Genomic DNA, 25,057 nt, shown 5'->3' with positions numbered 1-25,057 from the left:
GAACTCCTTTGGGGAGGTATATATCGCCACTTAGAACCCTCATCCTGAGAGTCCTAAACAAAAATGATTTCTCCACTTTCTTGTACATCTTAGGGATTTGGTGTTTTTGGCTACCTTGGTTGGTACCTAGGTAGTCCTTTCTTGAAGATAACTCTAATCCATCTTCTATATGTGTGTGAAACTTAGTTTACTTTACAAATCCAAAGTATTCAAGAACTGATTTTTTCCTTTTACAGTCCTGTACTATTGGTTCTGATTTTTGATGCCAGGTTTATTTTTCCTCAGATTTTCTATTTATTTCTAAAGTATCATTTGATACTGAACATATAAATATATCTTTCAATTTTATCTTGCATGAGTACTCATTAACAGATGATACAAGTTCCAATTTTTACAAATACAGAAATATCAGGAGTTGATTAATAACTAGGAGGAAAGGAAGGAGTAATTTCTGAAGTTTATAATTCTCCATCTCTAAATGCAAAAGCCCGTGCTTACTAGTTCAAGTTTCTCTTCATTTAAGATGAACAATTTTATGGTAGGGAGGGGACTAGATTAGGCTCATTACAGAGATGCAGTCATAAAGTACAAGACATAGGAAGGAAACCAATTTATGCATACTTTTTCCCCAGAGGTAAAAGGAAAATACAAATTGGTCTATACCTTAAAACAAGGATTGTACCAGCTACGCTCTCATTGGAAAATGTTGTCCAAGTCCATTATTTCAAACTTTCAGAAGAAAACACTTACAGTATAATTAGTAGCCTGAATATTCCTAAGCGCTGTTTCCAGTTGTGTTATCAAGAAACGTAAAGTCATAACAGGAACGATTTCCTCCCCATTCTGGCTATTAGCTGCAACTTCTCTCTGTGGAAATAATTTGGTCAAAAATTTCTTTAAGTTAAAGCAAATACCTACATACATTTTTATTATACAAGTAATACATGCTAGTTGTAGAAAATTTGGAAATGATTTTTTAAAAATCCACACTACCAGGATACCTGGGTGGCTTAGTTAGTTGAGCAACCAACTTTTAATTTTGGCTCAGGTCATGATCTCAGGGTTGTGGGATAGAACTCCAAGTGAGGCTCCCCACTCAGCAGGAAGTCTGTTTCTCTTTCTCTCCCTTTCCCCCTCCCCGCTTTCTCTCTCTCTCCCCCAAATAAATAAATAAATAAATAAATAAATAAATAATCTATACCACCCAGATGCAATCGTTCTCTCATTTGTTTGTTTTTAAGTAGTCTGATAAATCTTCTTTGTAACTATTTCCTCAAAACATTTAAAAAGCACTCCTATGCCTGCCAAGAGTTGGCCACATCCACTCCTGCTTTAGAGGAAAATGGTAATCCCAGTTTATTCTCATACCTTCTATTCTCTAAGCATGGCTAAAATCTTTCTTCCAGCCCTGAACCTGCAAGAATGCTGGCTTAATTCCAACACCAGGGCAAGGCATCTTAAGCTATTATCTGATTGGAACCAAACTAATATAGGATTTATTATATACCATACTTTGTTATTTACATGGATGAAATGAAAAGGAGGACTATGTCTTATCTTTGTGTCCATTTCTCAATGCCTTGTACCTATAAGTGCTTCACTTAAATTCCATTATGTGTTTAACAATGTGTTATGTGTGTGGAAAGTTTAACCCACACTTAACATGGTTTTTAATACACAATACTTTCTTGTTTTTCTCCTAACTACTTTGTCTCCCAGCACTCAATTTATTGAACCTCTCCTCCATCAACATATACGTTCCCTAAAGTAATCCACTGCCATGTTTTTAAATAATGTCTACATATGGATAGTTTCCAAGTTTGTATTTCCATCTCAGAACTATCACTTGAATTCCAGACTCATTTATCCAACCAGTTACTCAATAGTATCTCTTGGATTTGAGTAAGCATATAAAACATAACACTGAAGTTCCACCTCCTTTAGAACTAAAAATAACCATTTTTTGAAAGCAACAGAAAGCTACCAAGGCATTGAAAACCTCTGGGGCCAACATTCAGAGAGAAGGAAAGCCTAGAGACATGAGACTGACTTTTAGAGCCACTTTTATCCTTAAGGCAACTGCCATTTTCATCTGTGGCTGAGAGGCTGAGATGCTAGGCAGAGTTTTAGCCAATTTTCAAAGCTGGGGGGAAAAACAGAATGCATTACCTATCAAGGATAAGGGATCCTGGAAAACACTTCATCCTTTGGGTGGGGCCTTGAAGAAATATACCCTTAGAGTAAGAGTATCAGTTTTGGTTCCAGCTTGAATGCAAGTAGTTTATTTGGGAGGTGCAGAGAACAATGGTAGGGGAATAGAGGTGTGATACAGGGAAGGGAAAGCAGGCTTTAAATTAATGGGTACGTTATTTATTTTTTTTTTTTTTAAGAGAGGGAGGTGGGGGGGAGAGGGAGAGAGAGAATCTTAAGCAGGCTCCATGCCCATTGTGGAGTCTGATACAGGGCTCGATTTCACAACCCTGAGATCACGACCTGAGCCAAAATCAAGAGTCAGACATTTAACTGACTGAGTCATCCAGGTGCCCCAAAGGGTGTGTTATTAAGTTAGTTATCCACAATGGGGAGGCTGGGGTTAATACAACAGAGAAACTCAGTAAAACAGTGAAAAACACAAAGTTCAGTATTATTCAACTCAAAGGGAGAGAAAACTGGGATATTTGCAGAACTCCCAAGGCTTATTGATTGAGTGGTGATGGGGTGATGCAGGAGTATTAATTCCCTGGGACTTCCGAACTGCCATGAGAAGTACAGCCTTCTGTAGTTCCAGAGGGGGGGAAAAAAGCCTTAAGGCATAGAGATATAGACATTGAAAACTGGAAATTCTCCAGAGCATACTTTAAGAAGCCAAGGGTTATGTGCAGGGGACTGATAGTATCTACTACAAAAGGTAAATCATAAATAGACCCTTATTCGCTTCTTATTCTAAGAAGCTTAGAATCCCCAGTCCCCTGTTGAATTAAGTGATCTGCCAGAAAAGCACATTACTAAGCAAAGACTTTGTCCAGTTTTTCAAGTACTTCTCAAAGGAAGGTTGCTCTAAACCAACTCAGACAGCTACTGCAAGCAGCAGAATTCTCTATTATCCTTTAGATGACTATGGAATTAGTTTTCATGTTCGTTAAGCTTTGGGTTATTTCAGTCTTTTTAAGATTCTTACCAGGAATTTATCAACTTTACTAATCTTTAAAAAAAAAACCAAGTTTTGGCTTTATTGACTTTCTCTATTTTACTTCCTTATTCTATTTCAATAGACTTAGATATCTTTACTACTCCCTTCTTTTGACTTTGTTTTTAATTTGCTATCCTTCCACTAATCTCCTAACTTTATGTTTAGATGATTGATATTCAAATTTGCTTCTTTTTCTAATATTTGCATTTCAAGCTATAAATATTCTTTGAAGCACATATTTTACTTATAACACAAGCTTTGATATATATTTTTTATTCAGTTCAAAAATTTACCTAATTTCCACTGTGATTTCTTTTTTTACTCACGGGTATACCTAGAGGTACATCTTAAGAACAATGATTTTTTAAATTTATCTTTCCGTATTGGTTTCTAAATTAATTGTACAATGGTTAGAGAACATGCTCTATATGTTTGATTCTTTAAAATTTGATGAGACTTGCTTTGTGACTAGCACATGGTAAATTTTTGTAAATGTTCTGTGTGCACTTTAAAAAAATGTATATTCTGCCACTGTTGGGTGTAGTGTTTTGAGTTTGTATGTGTGTGTATGTGAATTAGATTGAGTTTTCTATAGTTCCACTAATTTTGTGTCCATGTTGTATCACTTATTAAAAGATCATGTTAAAATCTCCTACTGGAAAAAAATTAATTAAAAAAATTTCCTACTGGGATTGTTTATTTGTCCAATACCCCATTTAGTATTATCAATTTTGTCATCTTCTGCATAACAGTTCTGTATGCATTTGAGTCAACTTCTGGAATTTCTCTTCTACTTCCTAGACTTGTCCATAGAATCAAGAGCAAGTAATACAATCTTGCGGTTATGAGAGCTTCATAGTAAGTTTTAATATTTAAGTGGTAAATTCCCAGCCCTTCTCCCCTACACTTCTCTTTCATAATTTTCTTGGCTAGTCTTCCCTTTATTTCCCATCTAAACTTTAGGATTAGCTTTCAGTAATAACAACCAAAAAAAACCCCTTTTGTCACTTTTTGATATGTGGTATTTATAATTTTTAATTTAGGGAAAATGGCTAGCCTTATCACAGTGTGTCATCCTACATGTATTGCTTTCTATTTGGTCTTTTCTTACCTTTACTAGAGTTTTAGAAATCTTCATTTACAGTTTCAATATACAGTACTGATTTCTAAACTTAATATGAAGAAAATCAGTGTGTAGATACTTGCTAAAATCCAGACTCCAGACCTACCTCCAGAGATTTTGATTCTTTAGAACTAGTATGGGGTTCAGATAGTCTCATGTAGGTGGCCTAGGAAAAACTTTGAAAAATACTAATTTGTATCTTGTATACTTTTTTGGCTGCTATATTCTTCTTTCATTTTTTCCTTCTAATTGGCTATTGTTTGCATATAGAAAGTCTACTGATTTCTACTTCTTATTGTTGTTGTTTCTGGGTAATTTCCAAAAGATAGGAGGGAAATAGTGGCATTATTCCACAGTTTCAAATCAGAATTCATACTGGCAAATTATCTCAGTTAAGGTTATAACTGTATGTAAAGTCTTTGGATATTTTTAGAGTTTGTTTGAATTTTTAATCATAATAGTATTAATTTGTTTCATGGAAATAATAATATATTCTTCCACAGAAAAGGCAACTGTGGCCTTTTCAAAACACCTATGGTGTTCTGTCCCCCAATTAAAAGCTACAAAGATATGAGTAGAACATTTTCTTTAACTTTGAAAAACTCCATTCATTTAAGAACTGATACCCATCTTGTGCTGAAAGTTTCATAAATTATTATCTAAAAAAACTACTTCCAAGATACAAATCTACAATATATTCTCTAGAGTACTTATTTTACTCATAAATAAAAAGTTTTGGACATTGTTGATAAACATTTTTTAAAATTTGTCAACATTTTACAAATTAGAAAACTAAAAGCAATCCCCTGTCCTAGGGTGGCATGTCATGGGTTATCAGTGGAAGAAGAACAAACACTAGACCTTATAGTCAACAGTGGCTTACTAGCTACTAACCCACATTCCCACCATTACTCTTGAAAGGTTAGCACCAAGTAACTATTTAATAAAAGTCTACAGTCAAAGCTGACAACAGAGCCCTTCACAAAAAGTAAGATGGAGATTTCAAGACTTTAACTGCACTGTTGTGGGAAGGAAGGAAGGGAGGGAGGAAAAGAGGGAAAGAGTCACTGTGAAATAATAAGAAATATATACATTGATATCTGTTCCTAGTTCCTGGTAATAGTTGGTCTTTGATCTTTGTTCCTGACACAGAGTTCCTAAATCCCTGGAATTTCTTGAGTGATAGGAGTATCTTTTGTTCTAATGAGGTGACTCTCAGTAGGCCCCTGGATGAGGGCTGGTCACCAGAAACACTAAGCCATGATTAGAAGCTTAGAGTTTTTAGCACTATTCCCCCATTCCCGGAGAGGGAGGGGCTGGGCATTGAATTAATAATCGATCATGCTTATATGATGAAAACTCCATAAAAATCCTTCAGGTATGGGATTCATAGAACTTCCAACTTAGTGAACACATCCACATGCCAGAGGAGTGGCATACCCCAACTCCACAGAGACAGATGTTCCCGTACTTGGGACCCTTCCAGACCTTGCCCTATGAATCTCTTCATTTGGTTATTTTTTAAATCCTTTATCATAGCCTTTATTATGTAATAAATTGGTATATATTAAGTAAGTGTTTCCTGGAGCTCTGTGACCTATACTAGCAAATTACTGAACCCAAGAAGGGGTCATGGGAACCCCAATCCATAGCCAGCTGGTCAGAAGTATTGGGGACAACCTAGGACTTGTGACTGGTGTCTGAAGTTGGAGCAGATTTGTGGAACTGAGCCCTTATCTTGTGGGATTTGATACTAACTCTAGGTAGACAGTATCAGAATTGAATTGACTTGTTGGATACCTAGTTAGTGTAGGAGAACTGGCTGATGTGGGAATAAATCCACACATCTAGTGTCAGAAGTGCTGTCAGTGTAGTAGTAGTGTGAGAGTAAAGGAACATAGCATGTTTTCCCTGGACAGTCATATACAAAGAGCTGTACTTCCGCCCCAAAGAACAAATTATAATCTTACCTGCATAATTTGGAAGGAAAAATTTTCTTGTAAGAACTTCTTAACGTGAGGGACCACCCCTTTTGGTAGAGTATTAATTGCATTCAATAATTTCTTCACTTCTAATAGTAAGTTAACAGGGACAAGATCAGTAGGTGTGTCCTTTTCCTGTTTACCCTAGAAGAGAATATTTATTAAAAATGTACACAATTATACATTTTGTATTACTCTAATATAAAGACCAGTAAAAATATTATAAAAAAGAACAAAGAGTGGGGTGCCTGGGTGGGTCAGTTAGTTAAGTGTTCAACTCTTAATCTCAGCTCAGGTCTTGATCTCAAAGTTATGAGTTTAAAGTCCCACACTGGGCTCCATGCTGGGGGTAGAGCCTACTTTAAAAAAAAAAAAAAAAAAAGAACAAAGTGCCTTTATAAACTATATGTAGATCACTGTGACAGAGCAATAGAAAATCCAAGTAAGAATAAGACATTCTCGGTCGCCTGGGTGGCTCAGATGGTTATATGTCTGCCTTCTGCTCAGGTCATGATATCCAGATCCTGGGATCAAACTCCACATCAGGCTCTCGGCTGGCTCAGTAGGGAGTCTGCTTCTCCCTCTCCCTCTGCTTCTCCCCCTGGTTGTGTGGTCTGTCTCTCTCTCTCAAATGAATAAATAAAATCTTTAAAAAAATTTTTCTTTAATTAAGAAAAAAAAAAAGAAGTCATTTTCTCTGCTTTCAAGGAACTCAAAACATAGCAGGAAATTTAAGACCAAAACTCAGGAAGCTTTAATATACAGAAGGCCATCATAAATTCATTTGGAAGTTATAAATTAAATACTCCAAAATAGGCACAATTACACCATTTTCAATAGGGTAGTGGGATGAGAAATATCTACAATTTAAGACATAAATGTAAATTAGGCCTCAAAAAATGGTTGCCCTTGAGAAATACACAGCATGCATTGAATTGATCTGCTTAAGGCATAAAAAATGCTAAGTTTAAAATATTACATAGATTAGGGGCGCCTGGGTGGCACAGCGATTAAGCGTCTGCCTTCGGCTCAGGGCGTGATCCCGGCGTTATGGGATCGAGCCCCACATCAGGCTCGTCTGTTATGAGCCTGCTTCTTCCTCTCCCACTCCCCCTGCTTGTATTCCCTCTCTCACTGGCTGTCTCTATCTGTCGAATAAATAAAATCTTTAAAAAAAAAAAATTACATAGATTATTCTACATAATAATATGAAAGCTAGATCTAAGAGTGCTTTCTACGTATGTGACTGATGTTTTAGTTACTAAACACACAGCATACTGAAAATAAATAGAATTGTAATAGATCAAATTATAAACAAAGTAGTAAAACAGAATGACTCTTAGTTCAGTCAGAGCTAAGTCACACTAAACTTGGGTCTACAGGAACTCATTTTTATGACTTAATAAGCCATCCTTAATGGCTAATCAATAGCTATATAGTCAAGTCCTGCTGGACTGTCTATTAACAGTAGTTGTGAAGAATGGGTGGGCAAAAGAAATGGAAAAGCAACTGGAACACATGGATGATGGACTTCCTTCAAACCTTAACAAGACATCACAGTTCCTACACCCTGTTTAAACTTTGGGAAATGAATATGTTGATGCTGACCTCTGAAAATCAGAAAAGACAGCTTCTTATTATGAAGGCCATGTAAAGCTTGAGTCACTGAAAATGCCCTGGGGGCGGGGAGAGGGTGACTCTTTGACCCTCAGTCAGATCTAACAGACTACAGTTACCCAGGAAAGTGACCTGGAATCAATAAAGTCCATGGTAGGACTATCTGCCAACTCTCCCCTTCTGGGTTTGAGTCTTAAATTAAGATTCCTCCAGCCCCATCAATACCCAACAAATAACCTTACATTTTATATTTCATTATATGAAAATTATATACAAAAATGTCGGAAAGTGTTAATAGTTTGCTAAATCTAGGTAAAGGGTATATAAGTATTCATTGTATTATTCTTGCAACTTTTCTGTAGGTTTGAAATTTTTCAAAAAGTTACAAAAACAAAAAAGCTTCCACAATGTAACTAGATTAACCCTTCAAAAGAATGACCACTGTCAGTAGTGTACACATTTCAAATTAAAGGTCAGTTCTGCAGTCAAAAGTCACCACAAAATCATCTAATTACCAAACTGATACACAAGCAAGATTATGGCATGAATAAAAATTTTTAATAGAACATATTATAAGCTTCATGCTTATTAAATATTTTTATCTTATTATAAATACAATTTTTTGTCTTAAGTTGTATAAATACAATTTTTTAAGCCAGTTATCAAAATATTTGATGCTCAATCCATTTCACAAAATTAATCTAGCCTCTAAACTAAATTCAGGTCAAAGTTTTCACCTCCTTTGACTTCTGTATTTCCAATTCTATATGCAGAAATGTATTTTCTGGATCTAATCCCCACTGGCTCAAGTGTATATCTCTATGTACATCTGCATATACTGTATTTTCTCTGTAACATTTTTTACAGTGATAACCTCATGCAGGTGAATAATATGATTATTTTATGTTTATTTTCTCCTATAACTAAATAACCTTTATAAAATTTGTTAACAGTGGACAGCAATAATCACATAAAACTATGTGTAAGGTTAAAATTGCACTAAAAAAACCCAAATAGGGGGTGCCTGGGTGGTGCAGTGGTTAAGCGTCTGCCTTTGGCTCAGGGCGTGATCCTGGCGTTCTGGGATCGAGCCCCACATCAGGCTCCTCTGCTGGGAGCCTGCTTCTTCCTCTCCCACTCCCCCTGCTTGTGTTCCCTCTCTCGCTGGCTGTCTCTGTCAAATAAATAAATAAAATCTTAAAAAAAAAACAGCAACAAAAAAAAACCCAAATAGCTCTTCATCCATTATTAAATACAAGCACATGTGACATTCACATACATGTGTATATATATATATTTTTTTTAAGCTATCATGAAATATATTGTCATTGGCAATATAAACCTTATATTAATGTATGTTTTATTCTCTTTCATTTTGAACGGAATTTCTAACAGTAAAATGATAAAAACAGGAAAGAGAATTTCAAAACAATTCTGAAATATCTTACTAAATAAAATTCCGTGCGTGTATGTTTGCATGTGCATAGTTTTCATTTTGTTTGGATTTTGCTTTTAAAAGACAAGTAAGGGATTTCTTAAAATTGTAGTGATGTTTCTGGGCAAGTCAATTCAATCACCTATGAGTTTTAACTTTTAGTGAGAATTGGTGCTTATAATAATGTTGAGACAGAAGTATTGATTATCAGAGATTTATTATGACCATGATTTTACTTATGAAGGAAGGAAAGTAGAGTCACCCCCAAATTCTTAACAGATAAGTAACCTGACTAGATTTAGAATTACATTATCACATATAATTACTCATTACTAATTAACAATTAATGAAAATTAACTCTTCTCTTACCAGTTGGTCAGTAGGCTTTTCTATGTTATTCTTGATTTCCTCCTTAGTCTGCTCCTCCACAGTTGTATCCCTACTTTAAATGAAAAAGAAAGGTATATTCAGAGTATCTCCTTACAAAGAGCACAATTAAATTGTAGTAAAGAATCTAACAAGTGAATTTGTCTGAAAGTTCGAAAGTGTAAACAATGTATAGCAAGACTGATAATAGTGGTAGGTGTCATACCTTTAGGGACTCACGTTAAAGAAAAAAAAGTATGCTCTGCCCTAATTGCCCTTACTGGACGGCAGTAAACAGAACTGAAAGCTGATATAAAAAACCTTTTCTTGGACAGAAACACATTATGCCAAAATCATGGGAAAAAATTAACTTTGTAGCACTGTTTCAATGTAAAGAAAAAAGGGTCTAAAAAAGGGTCTTAAAAAGTCTGATGTTGGGGCACCTGGGTGGCACAGCGGTTAAGCCTCTGCCTTCGGCTCAGGGCATGATCCCGGTGTTATGGGATCGAGCCCCACATCAGGCTCGTCTGTTATGAGCCTGCTTCTTCCTCTCCCACTCCCCCTGCTTGTTCCCTCTCTCACTGGCTGTCTCTGTCTCTGTCGAATAAATAAATAAAATCTTAAAAAAAAAAAAAAAGTCTGATATTTTGTGCATGTACATGTGTATGCGTTTATGAAGATAATGAAGGTTTGGAAAGGAGCTATCTTATGCAGGTCCTTTTATCTTTTGTTTCAGGTTCCTGGCCTTACAGTTACCCAGTTTTCCAATAAGATTTTTTAAAATTGACAGAGAATATCATATTTAAAAATTATTTTTGTAAAAAGGAATAACTTGACAAGTATTGCTTCTGACACTGGCTTGAAATGTGAACATATGCAGCGTTACATACAGAATTGAAAAAACTATTTATAAGATTGCTTTTGCCTACATAGAGAACCATGACATAGGGCCCATAACATAAGAACCATAACATGGGATCATATAGGATTTATATGATCTTCTTAATTCTATAAACTAGCAGAGAAAAAACTAAGAAACATCAATGGATTTACTCTGCACTGTATTTTACAAAAATTATCCTATCTTACTTCACATTTATGTATTCATTTCCTAGACAATCATTTATCACCCACTATGTGCCTACCGACTTTGTCAGTGGAAACTGGGACAGATAAATAGTATAGTATTATCCACGTAGTGAAAGTTTCAACAGAAGATGATTTATACACACAAATAATATTTCACAAGATGGTTCTCAGTGCTCATAAAATGTCATGGCAAAAAAATCCTCTTAACTGTCTTTTCATCCACTTCTAAGTGCCACTCCAAAGAGGAACACAAGGAACTTTCTTGTGTTGTCAAGGAATGAAAAATACTGCAGCAGTATTCTGAAGCCTCTCCAGGTTTGTGGAAGAGTACAAAAAGTTCTCAAATGTATATCCTTCTTGCTAACTCTATTTCATGATCATTCACTCCTCAACCCAACAGTTCTCAGTCCCAGATGCACTTTAAAATCACCTGTGAAGCTTCTGAACCATCCAGATGTCCAAACCCTACTTTAGAGCTTCTTATTCAAGTGTGGAACGTGGGCTGCTATAATATTCACCATAGTTTTTCTAAAAAATTTTGATATGTAATCTTAACTAATCCTCATTCCCTCTCCAATATTAAAATGACTCTATTAAAGGTTACTAATGAAATCCTACTATTTGTTATTTCAACAGCTTTGTCTTAGTTCTTCATTCTACCTGTCTTTCTGCATCATTTAACATTGCCCATCATACCTTCCAACCTTCCTTGAAAGCCTCTGCGATCTTTGCTGCTGCTGGTTCTCCTCCTAGCCCTCCCCTTCACAGTTTCTACCACTGGCTACACCTCTTCCTCATTTGTCATATTCATTTATTATTTTAATAATATTTAATACAAACTATGTAAATTAACAGTATCAAACCATGCTCCTGGTATATTAGAATAAGAAGGTACATCAGCAGTCATCTATGGCAGTTACTTTATATATTAAAATGATTAAATTGATGTCCAGAGAGATTATATGACTTTTTAAGTTATACACCTAGAGAATGTAGCAAAGCTAGAACTAGACACAGGACTAGTATTTTTCTTTTGCTATTTTGCTACTTTTACCACCTATATGTTTTGTTCTGCTGCTAGGAGCTGAAGTTTTGCTATCACAATATATCCTTAAATATACATAGTATATATACTAATGTTCAATTTTTTTTTAAAGATTTATCCATTTGAGAGAGAGAGCAGCAGGGGAAGGGACAAAGGGGAAGAATCTCAAGCAGACTGCCCACCAAGCGTGGAGCCCGACACGGGGCTCAATCCCACAACCCATGAGCTGAAACCAAGAGTCACACACTTAACTGACTGAGCCACCCAGGTGCCCCGCTAATGTTCCTTTTTTATCCCTCTCTTTTCTTACTACATTTTCTACTTAAATCAATTTCATTTATGCCCATGTATAAACAAACCCCCTCAGATAGGGATCAGGCCCTTCTAATTACTTAACCTCCGAGTCTCTATCCCAACATCGAACGTAAAGTAGGCACTCAAATATTTATTGGATGAATGAATAAAAAAATAAGCAAACTTTCATGAATTCTATTAGCAGCCATTCTAATGACACCTGAATCTATACTTCCAGCCTTGCTTTTTGACACTTCTACAAATTTCTAACCATCTACTCAACAACTTCCACAACTTAAGACATCTTACCATCACCTCCATTTCCTCACATCCAAAAGCGATGCATCATCTGTACTCTCTTTCTCATGCACACATTAAACTGGTCTCCATTTTTGAGCCCCATATTAGTTAATGGTATGTATCTCCTTCTGGTCATTAGAAACCTTTGAGTCATCTCTCTTGTCCCTCTCCTCATATTCAAGCAGTCATAGAATTCTGTTGATTCTAGTTCTATAAATCCCTCTTGTTTTCTATTCCTACCACTGCAAGCCTTTATCAGCTTCCTCCTGAGCTAGTAGTGTTGTATTTCGTTATCTCTTCCTTCCTACCATCAAGAAGTAGTCTTTCCAAAATACAGTGTACAAATATTTGTAAACTTATGTGTAGAAGCAAATGAGAAAGAGAAAGAGTCCTTTCTCTTTTTAAAATGTCATTGGTTCTGCACAAAATATAGCTAAACTCCTTAGAAGACAGTTGAAATCCTCCCAATCATTTATCTTAAGTACTTTGTCTTATTGTTTCCTTCCATTTCTACATACATTAAAATGCTTATTTCCTTTAATGTTCAGTTCAAGTGTCATCTTGTGGAAACCCACTAAACCCCAGTCAATCCATATTGTTACTTTCTACATATAGCCATGGCATTATGCATGCACTTTACCTAAAGATATAACTTTTTATATATCTTCCCACTACATTATAATTCTAAGTACCCAAAATTTTGTCTGTCTTTATTCTCTAAATACCAAGGAGGCACTTTACATTATAAGCATTACAGCAAATGCTTGTAAAATAAATTAATAGATCAATTAATCTATTTTGGTGAGAATGCCCACGTGTAGTAAGCTGTAGCAAACTCTTCAATTCTTAACTCTTTAGCTAGAGAGTGGTCCTTAAAAGAAATTTTTCTGTAACTAGATTTCACAAAGTCTACGTCCCCCACTAATCAAAGTCGATAAACTACCTCCAAGCATAAGGGTATCTCAATCACGCTAGCTTCCCAAAGTTATGTGGAAAGGACAAATGTTGTGTCTTCAAAATGCAACAAATGTAGTTGGTTTTTGTCAACCCATCCCTTACCTTGTAAAAAATTCTTCTGATAGAGAATCCATGCTCCACAATGTTGTTTTGCAAAAGTCTTATTCCAAGGCTTGCAGACTTTTACTACGGATATTTAAGCCTGTAAGAAAAGCAATATTTTTAGTGGGAAGGTAGAAGGATTACATTCTTTTTCCCCACTATAAAAATATACATGATAATTGAAGAAAATTTTGAAATAGCTATGAAAGAAAAAGAAAAATTACATGGTTTCACCATCCAAAGATAAGTCACTGCCTACACTTAACTATACTTTGTCCAAACATATTTTACAAATTTGTAATCATACTGAATAATCAATGTTCTACACTACAGTTTTCACCAGTGAACACTGTAACAAAAGCATTTTGCATGTTATGTTATACTCCTACTATGTATTCTCACTGGCTACCCAACAACTGGTTGACTGGGGTTTCCTAGACCACTACCTTATAGATGGACATTTAGATTGTTTCCTAGTCTTCCATCATAATTAGTTTTGTGATAAACTCCACTATCCATAAGACTTTTCTATATTTATGATTATTCACTTACAAGAAATTCTCAGAAGTAGAATTTCTCAGTCAAAAGACACCAATACTTTAAGTCTTAGCGCACACTGCTAAATGGCTTCCCAAAAGGTTCATACTAATTTATTTTCCACAGAGTGTATGAGTTCCTGTTTAACACAATCTTCAATAACACTAATTGTTTTGTTTTCTTTTAGTCTAAAGGTAACATTTAGCCACTTTCCCCCAATAGATAGGATTCTGTATCTTCATAAAATAGGAGAGGTGGGATGTATACTCTCTGGTTCAAATATCAATGAATGTTGTAAATGTTTCCTCAAAGGAAAAAAAAAAAACCTGCAGCAACATAAATGAAAACAAAAAGAATAGAGTGTCCATTAGTATATCTCTTTATTTATATAGCTCTCCACTTAACTGTCCCAAGAACAATTCTTCTAAACTTAGTCACATTTACACCCTAAGCTGCACAATAACAATAGCCAAATTATGGAAGCAGCCCAAGTGTCCATCTATAGATGAATGGATAACGAAGATGCGGTATATATGTATGCAATGGTATATTATTCAGCCATAAAGAGAATGAAATCTTGCCATTTGCAATGACATGAATGGAGCTACAGAGTATAATGCTAAGAAAAATAATCAGAGAAAAGCAAATACCGTAACCATATGATTTCACTCATATGTGGAATTTAAGAAACAAAACAAATGAGTGAAGGAAAAAAGACACAAACCAAGAAACAGACTCTTAATTATAGAGAACAAACTGATGGTTACCAGAAGCGGGGTGGGGCGGGAGGATGGGTTAAATAAGCGATGGAGATTAAGAAGCGCATTTGTGGTGATGAGCACTGGGTGATGTACAGAATTGTTAAATCACTGTCTTGTACACCTGAAACTGATATAACACTGTATGTTAACTAACTGGAATTAAAATAAAAAACAAAGAAAGAAACACTTATATCTTAATGAAAGATGTTACTTGAAAGAAGGTATATACACAGTGTAGTTTTATATGCTTCTATACATAACTTTGTATCCTTGCATCTTAATGAAAGATTTTTTTTTGGAAAGAAGGTTAAACAGTGTAGTTTCAATAAGCTGAACACAGGACTATTCCCATATGCTTCTACACATAAGTTTATAGGCATATCTTAATTAAAGAAGATGTTACTTAAAAGAAGGCAAAGACAGTGTAATTTCAATGAGTTAAGGATACAACTCTTCTCATTTGCTTCTACACATAAGTTTACAAATATTTGTACCTCAAAAAAATAAAATAAAATTAGTCACATTTGTTTTGTATTTTTTTGAGAGTTCAAGCCTTCAGACTCCATTGTTCTCTGCTAAGCTGATTTCCCATTCTAATCCCTTTGTATGAACATCCAGGAAGTATTAGAGCAAGCGTGTAAAACCACTATTCAGTGCTATGGGACAAAGGAAAAAATAATGAAGAAAAAGTGGTAGCGATAGCATAAAGAAAACAGACCTAAAGTGCCTTGCTGCCAAGCCCAAGACTAGATAAAATTTCTCATTTCTTATCTCTGAACCACTCATTAATCCTAGTAACTGGGTAGCCAGTTTCTCTAACAGCACATGTAATATACAGCCATAAGTTAGAGCGCTAGAGCTTTTGGAGGCCCGTTATTAAAATGCAATTCAGCATAGGTAATACCCAAATCAAGAAAATACAAGATCATTCCCAAGTCACCTATTAGGAATTCAGATTGCAATTACTCAAAGAAACACTATCTTACCTGATATTGGCTCTCCCTAAATGTCAGAAAAAGCCAACTGAACGCATAGAAAAGAAGTATCAGCAGGATCTGAACCCTCATAAGCCTTGAGGTCTGAGTATCCTATCATTAGTGAACTTAACAGGGAAGGGGCAACTCAGTGCCTGGCTAAAAGAAGTCCAAAACTAGTATTCTTAATTATGATACTGCCTGTATCTATACTCTATATTTGACTCACACCAGTTCTAAATTACATGGATAAGTCTTGAGAGACAAGGGTAATTCTCCAATAATTCAATGGATACTTCTTAATCAAAACACACACACACACACACACATACACGCACACATACACACACAGACTTCTATCTAAATTTCTTCATTTACTAACAAGTGTTGGTGAGGATGTGGAGAAAAAGGAACCCTCATACACTGTTGGTGGGAACAGAAATTGGTACAGTCACTGTGGAAAAAAGTATGCAGGTTCCTCAAAAAATTAAAAACAGAAATACCATATGATCCAATAATTCTATTAAGTACCCAAAGAAAATGAAAACACTAATTTGAAAAGATATAAGCACCCCTATTTATTGCAGCATTATTTACAATAGCCAAGATATGGAAGCAACCCAAGTGTCTGCCAACAGATGAATGGATGAAGATGTAGTATATATACATACACATAATACAATGAAATATTACTCAGTAATAAAAAAGGATGAGATCCTGCCATTTTTAACAAGATGTTGGATCTAGAAGGTATTCTGCTAAATGAAATAAGTCAGACTGAGAAAGACAAATACCTAAAAACAAAACAAATGAATAAACAAAATAAAGCAGAATCAGACCTACAAATACAGAGAACTGATGGTCGCCAGAGGAAAAACGGTTGGGGCATGGGCAAAATGGGTGAAGAGGAGTAGGAGACACAGGCTTCTAGTTATGGAATGAGTAAGTCACAGGAATAAAAGGTACAACAGAGGAATATAGTCAATGATACTATAATAATGTATGGTGACAGATGGTAGCTATACTTGTGGTGAGCATAGCATAACCTACAGAGATGATGAATCACTATGTTGTACACCTGAAACTAATGTAACACTGTATGTCAACTACACTTTAAAAAAGTTTAAAAAAATAAATTTTCTGATTTAAAAGAGAGCTTTTTAAACCTTAGTTTCTTGCCCATCCCTAACAAAATATGTCTTGCTGTCAGTATAACTCACCTATGCAGAATCCAGTTCTCCTAGGTAATTTTATAGCTTCACTCTTATTTTTAAAAACTCAGTAAGCAGAACCATGCATCTATTTAAATTTCCACTCTCTGTTCAATACCGATAAAAGATACAACCTAACCCTAATAATGAAACAGAACGACGTTCTTTCACAATAAATCAGATCTACTTCATCTCTTCAATAAAGCTGTATAGAAAAGGACATGGCTTTGAGAATTCTAGGATTGTGATCAAACTGTTTTTGTTTTCTATAACCTCCCACCTTATTTTAAAAAAAAAATTAGGCATTTTCTCACAGACAGAACATACAAACAGATGCCTTTTCTAGACAAAGCAATCCCCTCATTTCCAGAATTTAAAAGCCCAGATACAGATACCTCCCCCTCTCATAAGCTCTCCTTCAGCCAGTTGTTTGTACAGATCACAGCAAGGCTGAAAAGGGAGGAAAATTCTCTGGCAACAAGGTAGAGAAGATGGAAGGCCTCTGCTAAGGTATTCAGTGTTCAGCTTGAAAAAGAAAAGGGCGTAATATTAATTAATAAATCAGAAGATATTTGGATCCTGCGTTAAGAGTTAAGAAAAGCTAATGGCTTTTTCAGTTTGCTTAGAAATACAACCTGAGCTGAATCTCTGTGATGAAAGGTTTTCCAGGAGAGTATCATCAACCCCACCATCTCCCAGGAGCTAAGCAGATCAAGTGTGGCACACCCCACTGCAAACAGCAGCGGCGGCAGCACTTTACAGCCTCTGTGGGGAAGGAAGGCGTCAGTGCCTAGCAACGGAAAGGAAGTAGCCAGCCTGAAACGTTAACACTGTGCTTCTAAAATAATCCACAGGTTCTTACCACTCTAGAAGAGACTGAAGGAAACCTTTAAAATCAGGTTAACATGGGAGAAAGGATGGATCTGGTTTCCCCTGGTGTATTCATTTCAATCAACTTTCCCTGTCAGCAGGAAACTAAAAATTTACTCAGCCTTCCTGGAACTAAGGGACTGCTCTCCTACAGGAACCTATTCGGGTGCTGGCTGGTTGGTCAGAGGGCAAGTTAAAGTTCAGTGTCAACTTACAGCACATCTTTGTCCACCAAGCAAAATGATTTAGCCATAGGCTATTTTACTGGTTGGAAAATAAGGTATTGCCATTTTTATCTTCACAACAGTAAGATGCCTTCCTTATTGCTCCGAGTTCCTAGCCCCCACTTTCCCTCTTATCTACTGAAATTATAGCAAACTTTTTTTTTATCACAAAGGATTTTCCCACTTTTAAAGTTGTGCTTATTCACATCAGAAGGGACACAGCTTTTGTTTATAATTGTTCAATCATTCTTGCAAATGTTTACCTTGTAGCACGCTTGTCACCTCCCCAAACAGTATATGAACATATTGTTTTTTAAATCCACTTAAGCGCTCATCTTAAGTCACCCAACCAAGGTAGAGGCTCTAACTGGCCACAAGTTCAGTGTGTGGGTAGATGTCCCATTAATTTGCTACCCTTGTCAGTTCTGGCCCTCACACAGTGCCAGGTGGAAAAAGAGAGTATCAAGTGTGCAAAAACAGTAAAAATAAAACTCACTTTTCTCAATGCTATTAGCTTGAAAAAAAAATAATATACTTGGTATTTTTCAGGAGAGAAATTCAGTCATGAGAACTTCTCTTATGCCCACTAAATCAGGGTTCCTCAATCTTGGCATTATTTACATTTTAGGCTGGATGGTTTTTTGTTATGGGAAGATGTACTATGCATTTTTAGGATGTTAAGGAGCACCTCTGCCTCCCACCTAATAGATGCCAGTAGCAACTCTATCCCACCTCTCAGCTCCATTGTGAAAAGCAAAAATGTCTCCAAACACTGCCAAATATCCCCTAGGGGACAAAACGCCACAGTTGAGAACCACCTAACTGATTAAAAGTGAAAAGGTTAATTAAGTAAACACATAACAGATTGCTCTGAGGCAGAACAGTAAGACTATCCTGGATTCATGTAGCATGTACAAACACAAGCAAATCATTTGCCTACAAGAAAGAAATGACGTAAAATATCTTATTTAGATTTCTCAATGTCAAAAGTTAAGAGATGCAAAGCATTGGTAGTTAAGAGCACAGAAACACTGGAATCAGTCTGCAAGGGAATATAGAACTGCTTTGACACACATTAGCTGTGCAACCTTGTTTGAAACTAACATCTGTGCTTCAGTTTCCTTGTCTGAAAAACAGGGATAAAGATGGTCCCGGCTTCACAGGTAATGAAGACTGAATGTTTAAAACATGTAATAGAACAGTACCTAGCACACAGTAAGCACTATATAAGTGTTACTATCAGATACCACTATCATTATCATCAAATTTTGTTTAAATTTATAGCAAAATCAGTTCACTTTTTTTCCAATTCTATACCTCGATGAAGAATTGCTATTATGGAATGATATTAATAATGAGCTTAAGAACTGGGACAAAAACACACATTTTTCAAATATATCCCACATGGCACAAATGGCAGCTAGTACGCACATCTGGCATTTTGAGTTTTTCACATCAGCACATATATATCTCTCATATTTCTTAAACTGTATGATATACCGTTGTATAAATATATCTTTTTACCAGACGACTATTGATAAACACTTCCTCTTTAGTTTTCCCTTTTTTTCTTTTGCTATTACTAAAATTGTTGCAATAACAACCTTGAACATGCAACTTAGTAAAATTCTGATAGCTCTTTTCAAAAGTTAGATTTACTACATCAGCACTGAATTAAGTACACTTAATAGAAGGTCGTGGGTCTATTAGCAAAGTAGACTCTGATAATGCTTGTTAACACTTCTGCTAGATGTTATCAAAAGAATTCCAAAAAATTCCTTGAAGTTGAGAGGTGAGATGTTTTGATCTGTATAAGTAGTAACTACTTCAAGGCTTAAAAAAATATGAAAAGGACAGTTTCTAGGAATAAGCTAAGACATTTGGGATGGGAGTTCTTAAAATGAAAATTTTATCTATTATTGATCTGCTTATGTATGCTAGGCAACCAGCAACAGCCATTCCGGGTGGCTTTTAAAGCAGTAAAATAAGTGCTCTGTGACCCTAACACTCCAAAAGTCTTTATTTCTCAAGTGTGAGCTCCAGGTAGACAAGAATGGCTAGACCATGAGGTTAGACTCATTATTTTGTTACTAGCTGTGTTAAGAGTGAACAAAATATACTGATTATTTGGTTTTCTAATTTTCCATTAATTTCATCCATTTTTGTATTTGTTCAACTTCTTGGCAAGGCCACAAAATGAACATACCTAGACACAAGTAGCCAAAACATTACTTTACCCCAAAGAAAAAAGTTTGCTTAGGCCATCTTCAGGACTGATACATGATGATTAGAAAATCTTTGTAAAAGTTATCAGAAACTGAAGATCCTTCCTGCCCCAAAAGATCAGGGCATTCATGGTCTATCACAGCTCTTGCCATTTTGCAAAAATCATCATTAACACTGTCTGGCACCTTATTTCAGAAAGCAAGAACACTGCAATGTCTACCCAGTACTCCTCCTTATAAATCTGCCAAAAAAAGAAACATCCTTGTCAAACTTAGCTTCTTGTCAGAAGTAGGTTTTTAAATTCTCTTCAGATCTACTCAGTCAGTTACTTCTGGACTTACACAGCAAACCTATAGAATATATATATTAATTTGTTTTCAATATCTGGAATGTACCTACAATGAATATGCAGAGGTTAGGATTTACCTGGAAAAAAATCCAGATATTGAAACACCCATCAATTTCAGTTGATGTACAGGTAGCACTGCCAAAACCATGCTGCTCAGAAATGTAGCTAGAAACCCTTGGAAGGAGCACATGTTAACACTAAGCAAATTTCCAAAGGGGAATATTTTCAGTAATGTCATTACTGTGGTTAGACAATAATGAAAAAAGGAAAGGCAACAAGACAGAATGTTGAGACATGACACAGGTAGAGATGATAATCCAGCAGGGAGTGGAGGACACAATATGTATTTGACTCTCACCACCAATGACAAAGCCTACAATAACCAAATCCAAACTGATCCACCAATGTAAGAACACTGACGGCCCCTCATTATCTCAGAAAGAAATATGTTAGTAAGAAAGATTTAGTTGAGAATGTAGGTGAAGCTTTTGGTTATGAAGAGTTCTCTGTCATAAAATTAATTGGGTGTATTAACTTTGATTTCATCAAAAATAAGATTAATTTTCATCAGCTCCATCAGACACATATGTCTGGCCCTGGGCCATACATATATGGCTGAATACAAATCTGATCTTCACACAACTCTGAAATATAAACATGACTGTAATACATTTTAAAAAGTAAGAAACTGAGGGTTAAGAGAGTTAATATCGCTAACAAATTAATAAAAGCAGAAACTCAGGCCCAAGTTTCACCAACTGCAAATTCCATGTTCTTTCCACTATGTCCCATTAAGTGCAATATTTAACTTTAAAAGCGTGGTGTTCAATTATGAGCTTAACTAAATAATGTGCATAAAGACAAACACTCAGAAACAAAACTGTTTACATGGTCTTACTGGTCAGTAAATGATACTGCAAAGATAATTAATCAAGACATCTTAATATTTCATCTTACAATACTCTCGTCAGTTTTTGCTAAGAGAATCCATTTGTTCAACAAAACAATTCAAAAAAATGCCAGGTACTACACATGGCACTGAAATGAACAATAATTAATGTGTCTAAATGCTCTGTTAAGCTTAATGATTTTGGAAAAGTCTCCAAATTTTTTTGATCACATGTATCTAAAGCAATAAATCTGAGAATACACTGAAAATACATAAATAGCAGTTCATTTATGAATTATATGCAGGTATTACTATAATATAAAAAAAAGAATGAGATTTAAAAAAAGTAAAAAGTTCCAATATTTGTTCCCACACCTTGACAGTTTCACATACCCTAAGGTGTGCATATTCCACTTCGGACATCACTTTCTCAGAAAATGGCTTCACATTTTAATTCAAGAAACAGATATCTACCCTTTCCATGAACTAAATAATATCCATTTCTGAAAGATCAGAAATTTTAAAATGACATATGCAAAGGACTTTGCTCTGTTCAAAGTAGGTCTTTAATAAATACTAGTTATAATTAAAAATGATTACTGTACCTTAATTTAAAATAAAATTATGTCACTTGTCTTTATTTACAAAATTGGATTCAAAAACAATGGATAATACTTATTTTTTTTTTAAAAGGTGATCTTCTGATACTAGGATATGAAATTAGATGTGAAAATGGGGTAAAAAAAACCACTTATCCAAATTATCCAAACCACGTACTTAAAGTTAAATTCTGTAAAATGTATTTTAAAAAAAATCAGGGGCGCCTGGGTGGCACAGCGATTAAGCGTCTGCTTTCGGCTCAGGGCATGATCCCGGTGTTATGGGATCGAGCCCCACATCAGGCTCTTCCTCTATGAGCCTGTTTCTTCCTCTCCCACTCCCCCTGCTTGTGTTCCCTCTCTCGCTAGCTGTCTCTATCTCTGTCGAATAAATAAATAAATAAATCTTAAAAAAAATATTAAAAAAAATTTTAAAAATCAGGGATTGTTTGAAAAGTGAAAAAGTTAATTTTACAGTTTGGCAAATCATTTAGAGATTTAGATAAATTTTAATATTTGGGAAAAAGGAAGAATAACTGAAAAGAGAATAATTTTAGCTTATTTAATAGGTTCTTTGCCTTTGTGTTGAAGGTAACATTTCTGAAAAATGAGAGCTGAAATTCCATAGACTGTTTTCTGGCTCTGCATAAAGGGAAAAATTGATTTAATATTAATATTTGATTGTTTTAACCACAGTAAAGACAAGGTATCTAAATGACCCCATGCGTAGACCTCTGCCAATTTTCTACCACTAGATTTCTTTGCCTTGGATCTTGAGAACCTGGGCCACTGGAACTTTTGTTCTACCTGCTGTTTATTCCTACAATCTCTTACTTTACATCTGACCTCATGTCTCCACTGAACAGAAGCCCCCAAAAGTCAGAATTTTTTTTAAAATCTTTCTGTTATATTCCCAGTGCCTATAACAGCACCTGGCACACTTTAAGCACTTAATACTGATTTAGAGAATGAAGCTACCCACCCTTCTGCACATCACAAGTCCTCTGAAGGACTCTGCCAACCTAGAGTCCTCCTTTAGGGGTCAAAAGTGTCCACATACTACCATAAGACTGATCCCTGCAGATAACCATGGAATAAAGACAGGGCCTCTGTCCTCTGGCAACCAGTTCTCCGTGTTCTTTTTGGTTCCTCTAAGTATTTAAGTACCCTATGGTTCAGTCTTTTCTATCCGTACTCACCCTTTATCATCTAGGCTGAAGGCTTTAAATTTTTATCTTCAGTCTTAACCTCTCCGTTAACTACAAATAATATATTCGACAGCACATTCAGCATCTCCTGGATGCCTAGTAGACATCGCAACATAACTGAAACTGAGCTCTAGATATTGCCCTCTACCCACAAAATGACTGAAGCAGAGCCACTCAGCCAAGTCAGGTCTAGATCAGACTAACTGCAGTCACCCCAAAGAAATAAATGCTTATGGTTTTAACCACCAAGTCTGAAGTGATTTGCTATGCAGCAAATACTGAACTGTATGCCATACTATCTAAAATTCCAACATTCCATCCTGACTCTGATACTTCCTATCCCTCCTCCTTTTCTTTTCCTCCACAGCACTTACTACTACATTCATATACTTTACTTACAGGTCTTATTGGTTGACTATATTTCGCATTAAAATAAAAGGTCTACTTGGGTAGATATTTTTTGTCTATTTAATTCACTGCCATAACCCCAGAACCCAGAAATGTACTTACTGCTCAAGCACTCATTAAATGTATGGTGGGTAAATGAACAATTAGCCCTGTGTTCTGGTATAACTCTCATACTACAAGATTTAGTATTCTACAAACTCTGCACTTCGGTCAAAAATTTGTATCCTCATTCAGGCTGATTTATCTAACAGGACTTAAGCCCTGGTCACGAGACATTAAAAATTTCCGTTTTACTCTTCAGTACTAATGATATGTAAAGTTTTTCCAAAAGAAATAAAGGAGATAGACAGCCCTAATACTGAGTTGTAAGGTCCTAAAAAAGTTTTTTTTTTTTTTAACTCCCTTTAATGTGTTTCTGGAACTACAAATTAAGGAAAATATCTATGCAAATATAAAGGACAGCAATAAAAATTTATGGAGAAAAGGGATTTTAGGCCAAAACTTGAAGATACTGATATTTTGCCATAATCAAGTATTAAAAAAATGTCATGTGTTTCTAAAGCTAATCTATTTCTCTCAACAGCACTTATGCTGTTTTGTCTAGCAGAACCTAGCTCTTTGAATATGAAGGAATATTAGTATTTAAAAAAAATTGTATCTGATTGGTTAAGCTAATTTAACTTTTTTTTTTTAAGTGAAATACAGATGCTCACTTTAGCTACTGTCTTCTTAAAATCTGTGGGCATAAACGTTCTTTATAAAAATATATATAGCATGTAAATATGCTAACCTGAAACTTTTAAAAACTATAAGAATAAAGGAAAAATTTGTATATGGATGGAATAAACATAAAAGTAAAATTAATGATTTTAAAAAAAGAAAAACAAAAATAAAATCAAAGTTGGTTCTTACAAAGCTGAATAAAATAGACAAACCCCTATGAATGGAATTAATAAGCATGAAAATAAAATTAGTGATTCTGAAAAAAAGAAAAATAAGAATAAAATGAGTTGGTTCTTGAAAAGCTGAATATAATAGACAAACCCCTACAAAGCCCAAATAAGAAAAAATAGAGAGAACATTACAATCAAAAAGGAAATTTAAAACTACAATGAAGAAATTAAGAGAATTACTAGAATTCTGATGAACTTTATATCAAAAAACCTGTAAATCTAAAGAAATAGTTTCTATGTTAAAAAAAAATTCCTATTTTCAAACTTAAGAAAGGGTAGGAAAAAATTATTGGATCTCTAACCATTTCACAAATTCAAACACTTTCTAAAGATCTACCACTAAATAAG

At 35.2% G+C, this 25,057-nt stretch overlaps 1 protein-coding gene across 14 annotated transcripts in view; it reads right to left on the bottom strand.

The window, feature by feature from the left end:
* The window catches only part of DZIP3 (DAZ interacting zinc finger protein 3), a 92,579-nt gene that overhangs the window by 63,974 nt on the left and 3,548 nt on the right, over window positions 1-25,057 (bottom strand). For 9 of the 14 annotated variants that reach the window (XM_034657975.1, XM_034657998.1, XM_034657988.1 and 6 more), the window contains 4 exons: window positions 13,501-13,600; window positions 9,717-9,789; window positions 6,284-6,439; window positions 751-867 (listed from right to left, as the gene is read on the bottom strand). In XM_034657975.1, the coding sequence (XP_034513866.1) occupies window positions 751-867; window positions 6,284-6,439; window positions 9,717-9,789; window positions 13,501-13,532 (378 nt within the window). In that variant the 5' untranslated portion in view covers window positions 13,533-13,600. Of the gene's footprint in view, window positions 1-750; window positions 868-6,283; window positions 6,440-9,716; window positions 9,790-13,500; window positions 13,601-17,618; window positions 17,707-25,057 lie in introns of those variants that run through there. The other 5 variants (XM_019807315.2, XM_034658016.1, XM_019807312.2 and 2 more) reach the window with 2 other exon arrangements.

The sequence above is a fragment of the Ailuropoda melanoleuca genome, chromosome 1 (assembly GCF_002007445.2).
Source record: "Ailuropoda melanoleuca isolate Jingjing chromosome 1, ASM200744v2, whole genome shotgun sequence".
Classification (NCBI taxonomy): Eukaryota; Metazoa; Chordata; class Mammalia; order Carnivora; family Ursidae; genus Ailuropoda; species Ailuropoda melanoleuca.
Note: the sequence above shows the minus strand (reverse complement) of the source record. Positions and strands in the feature narration are given on the sequence as shown.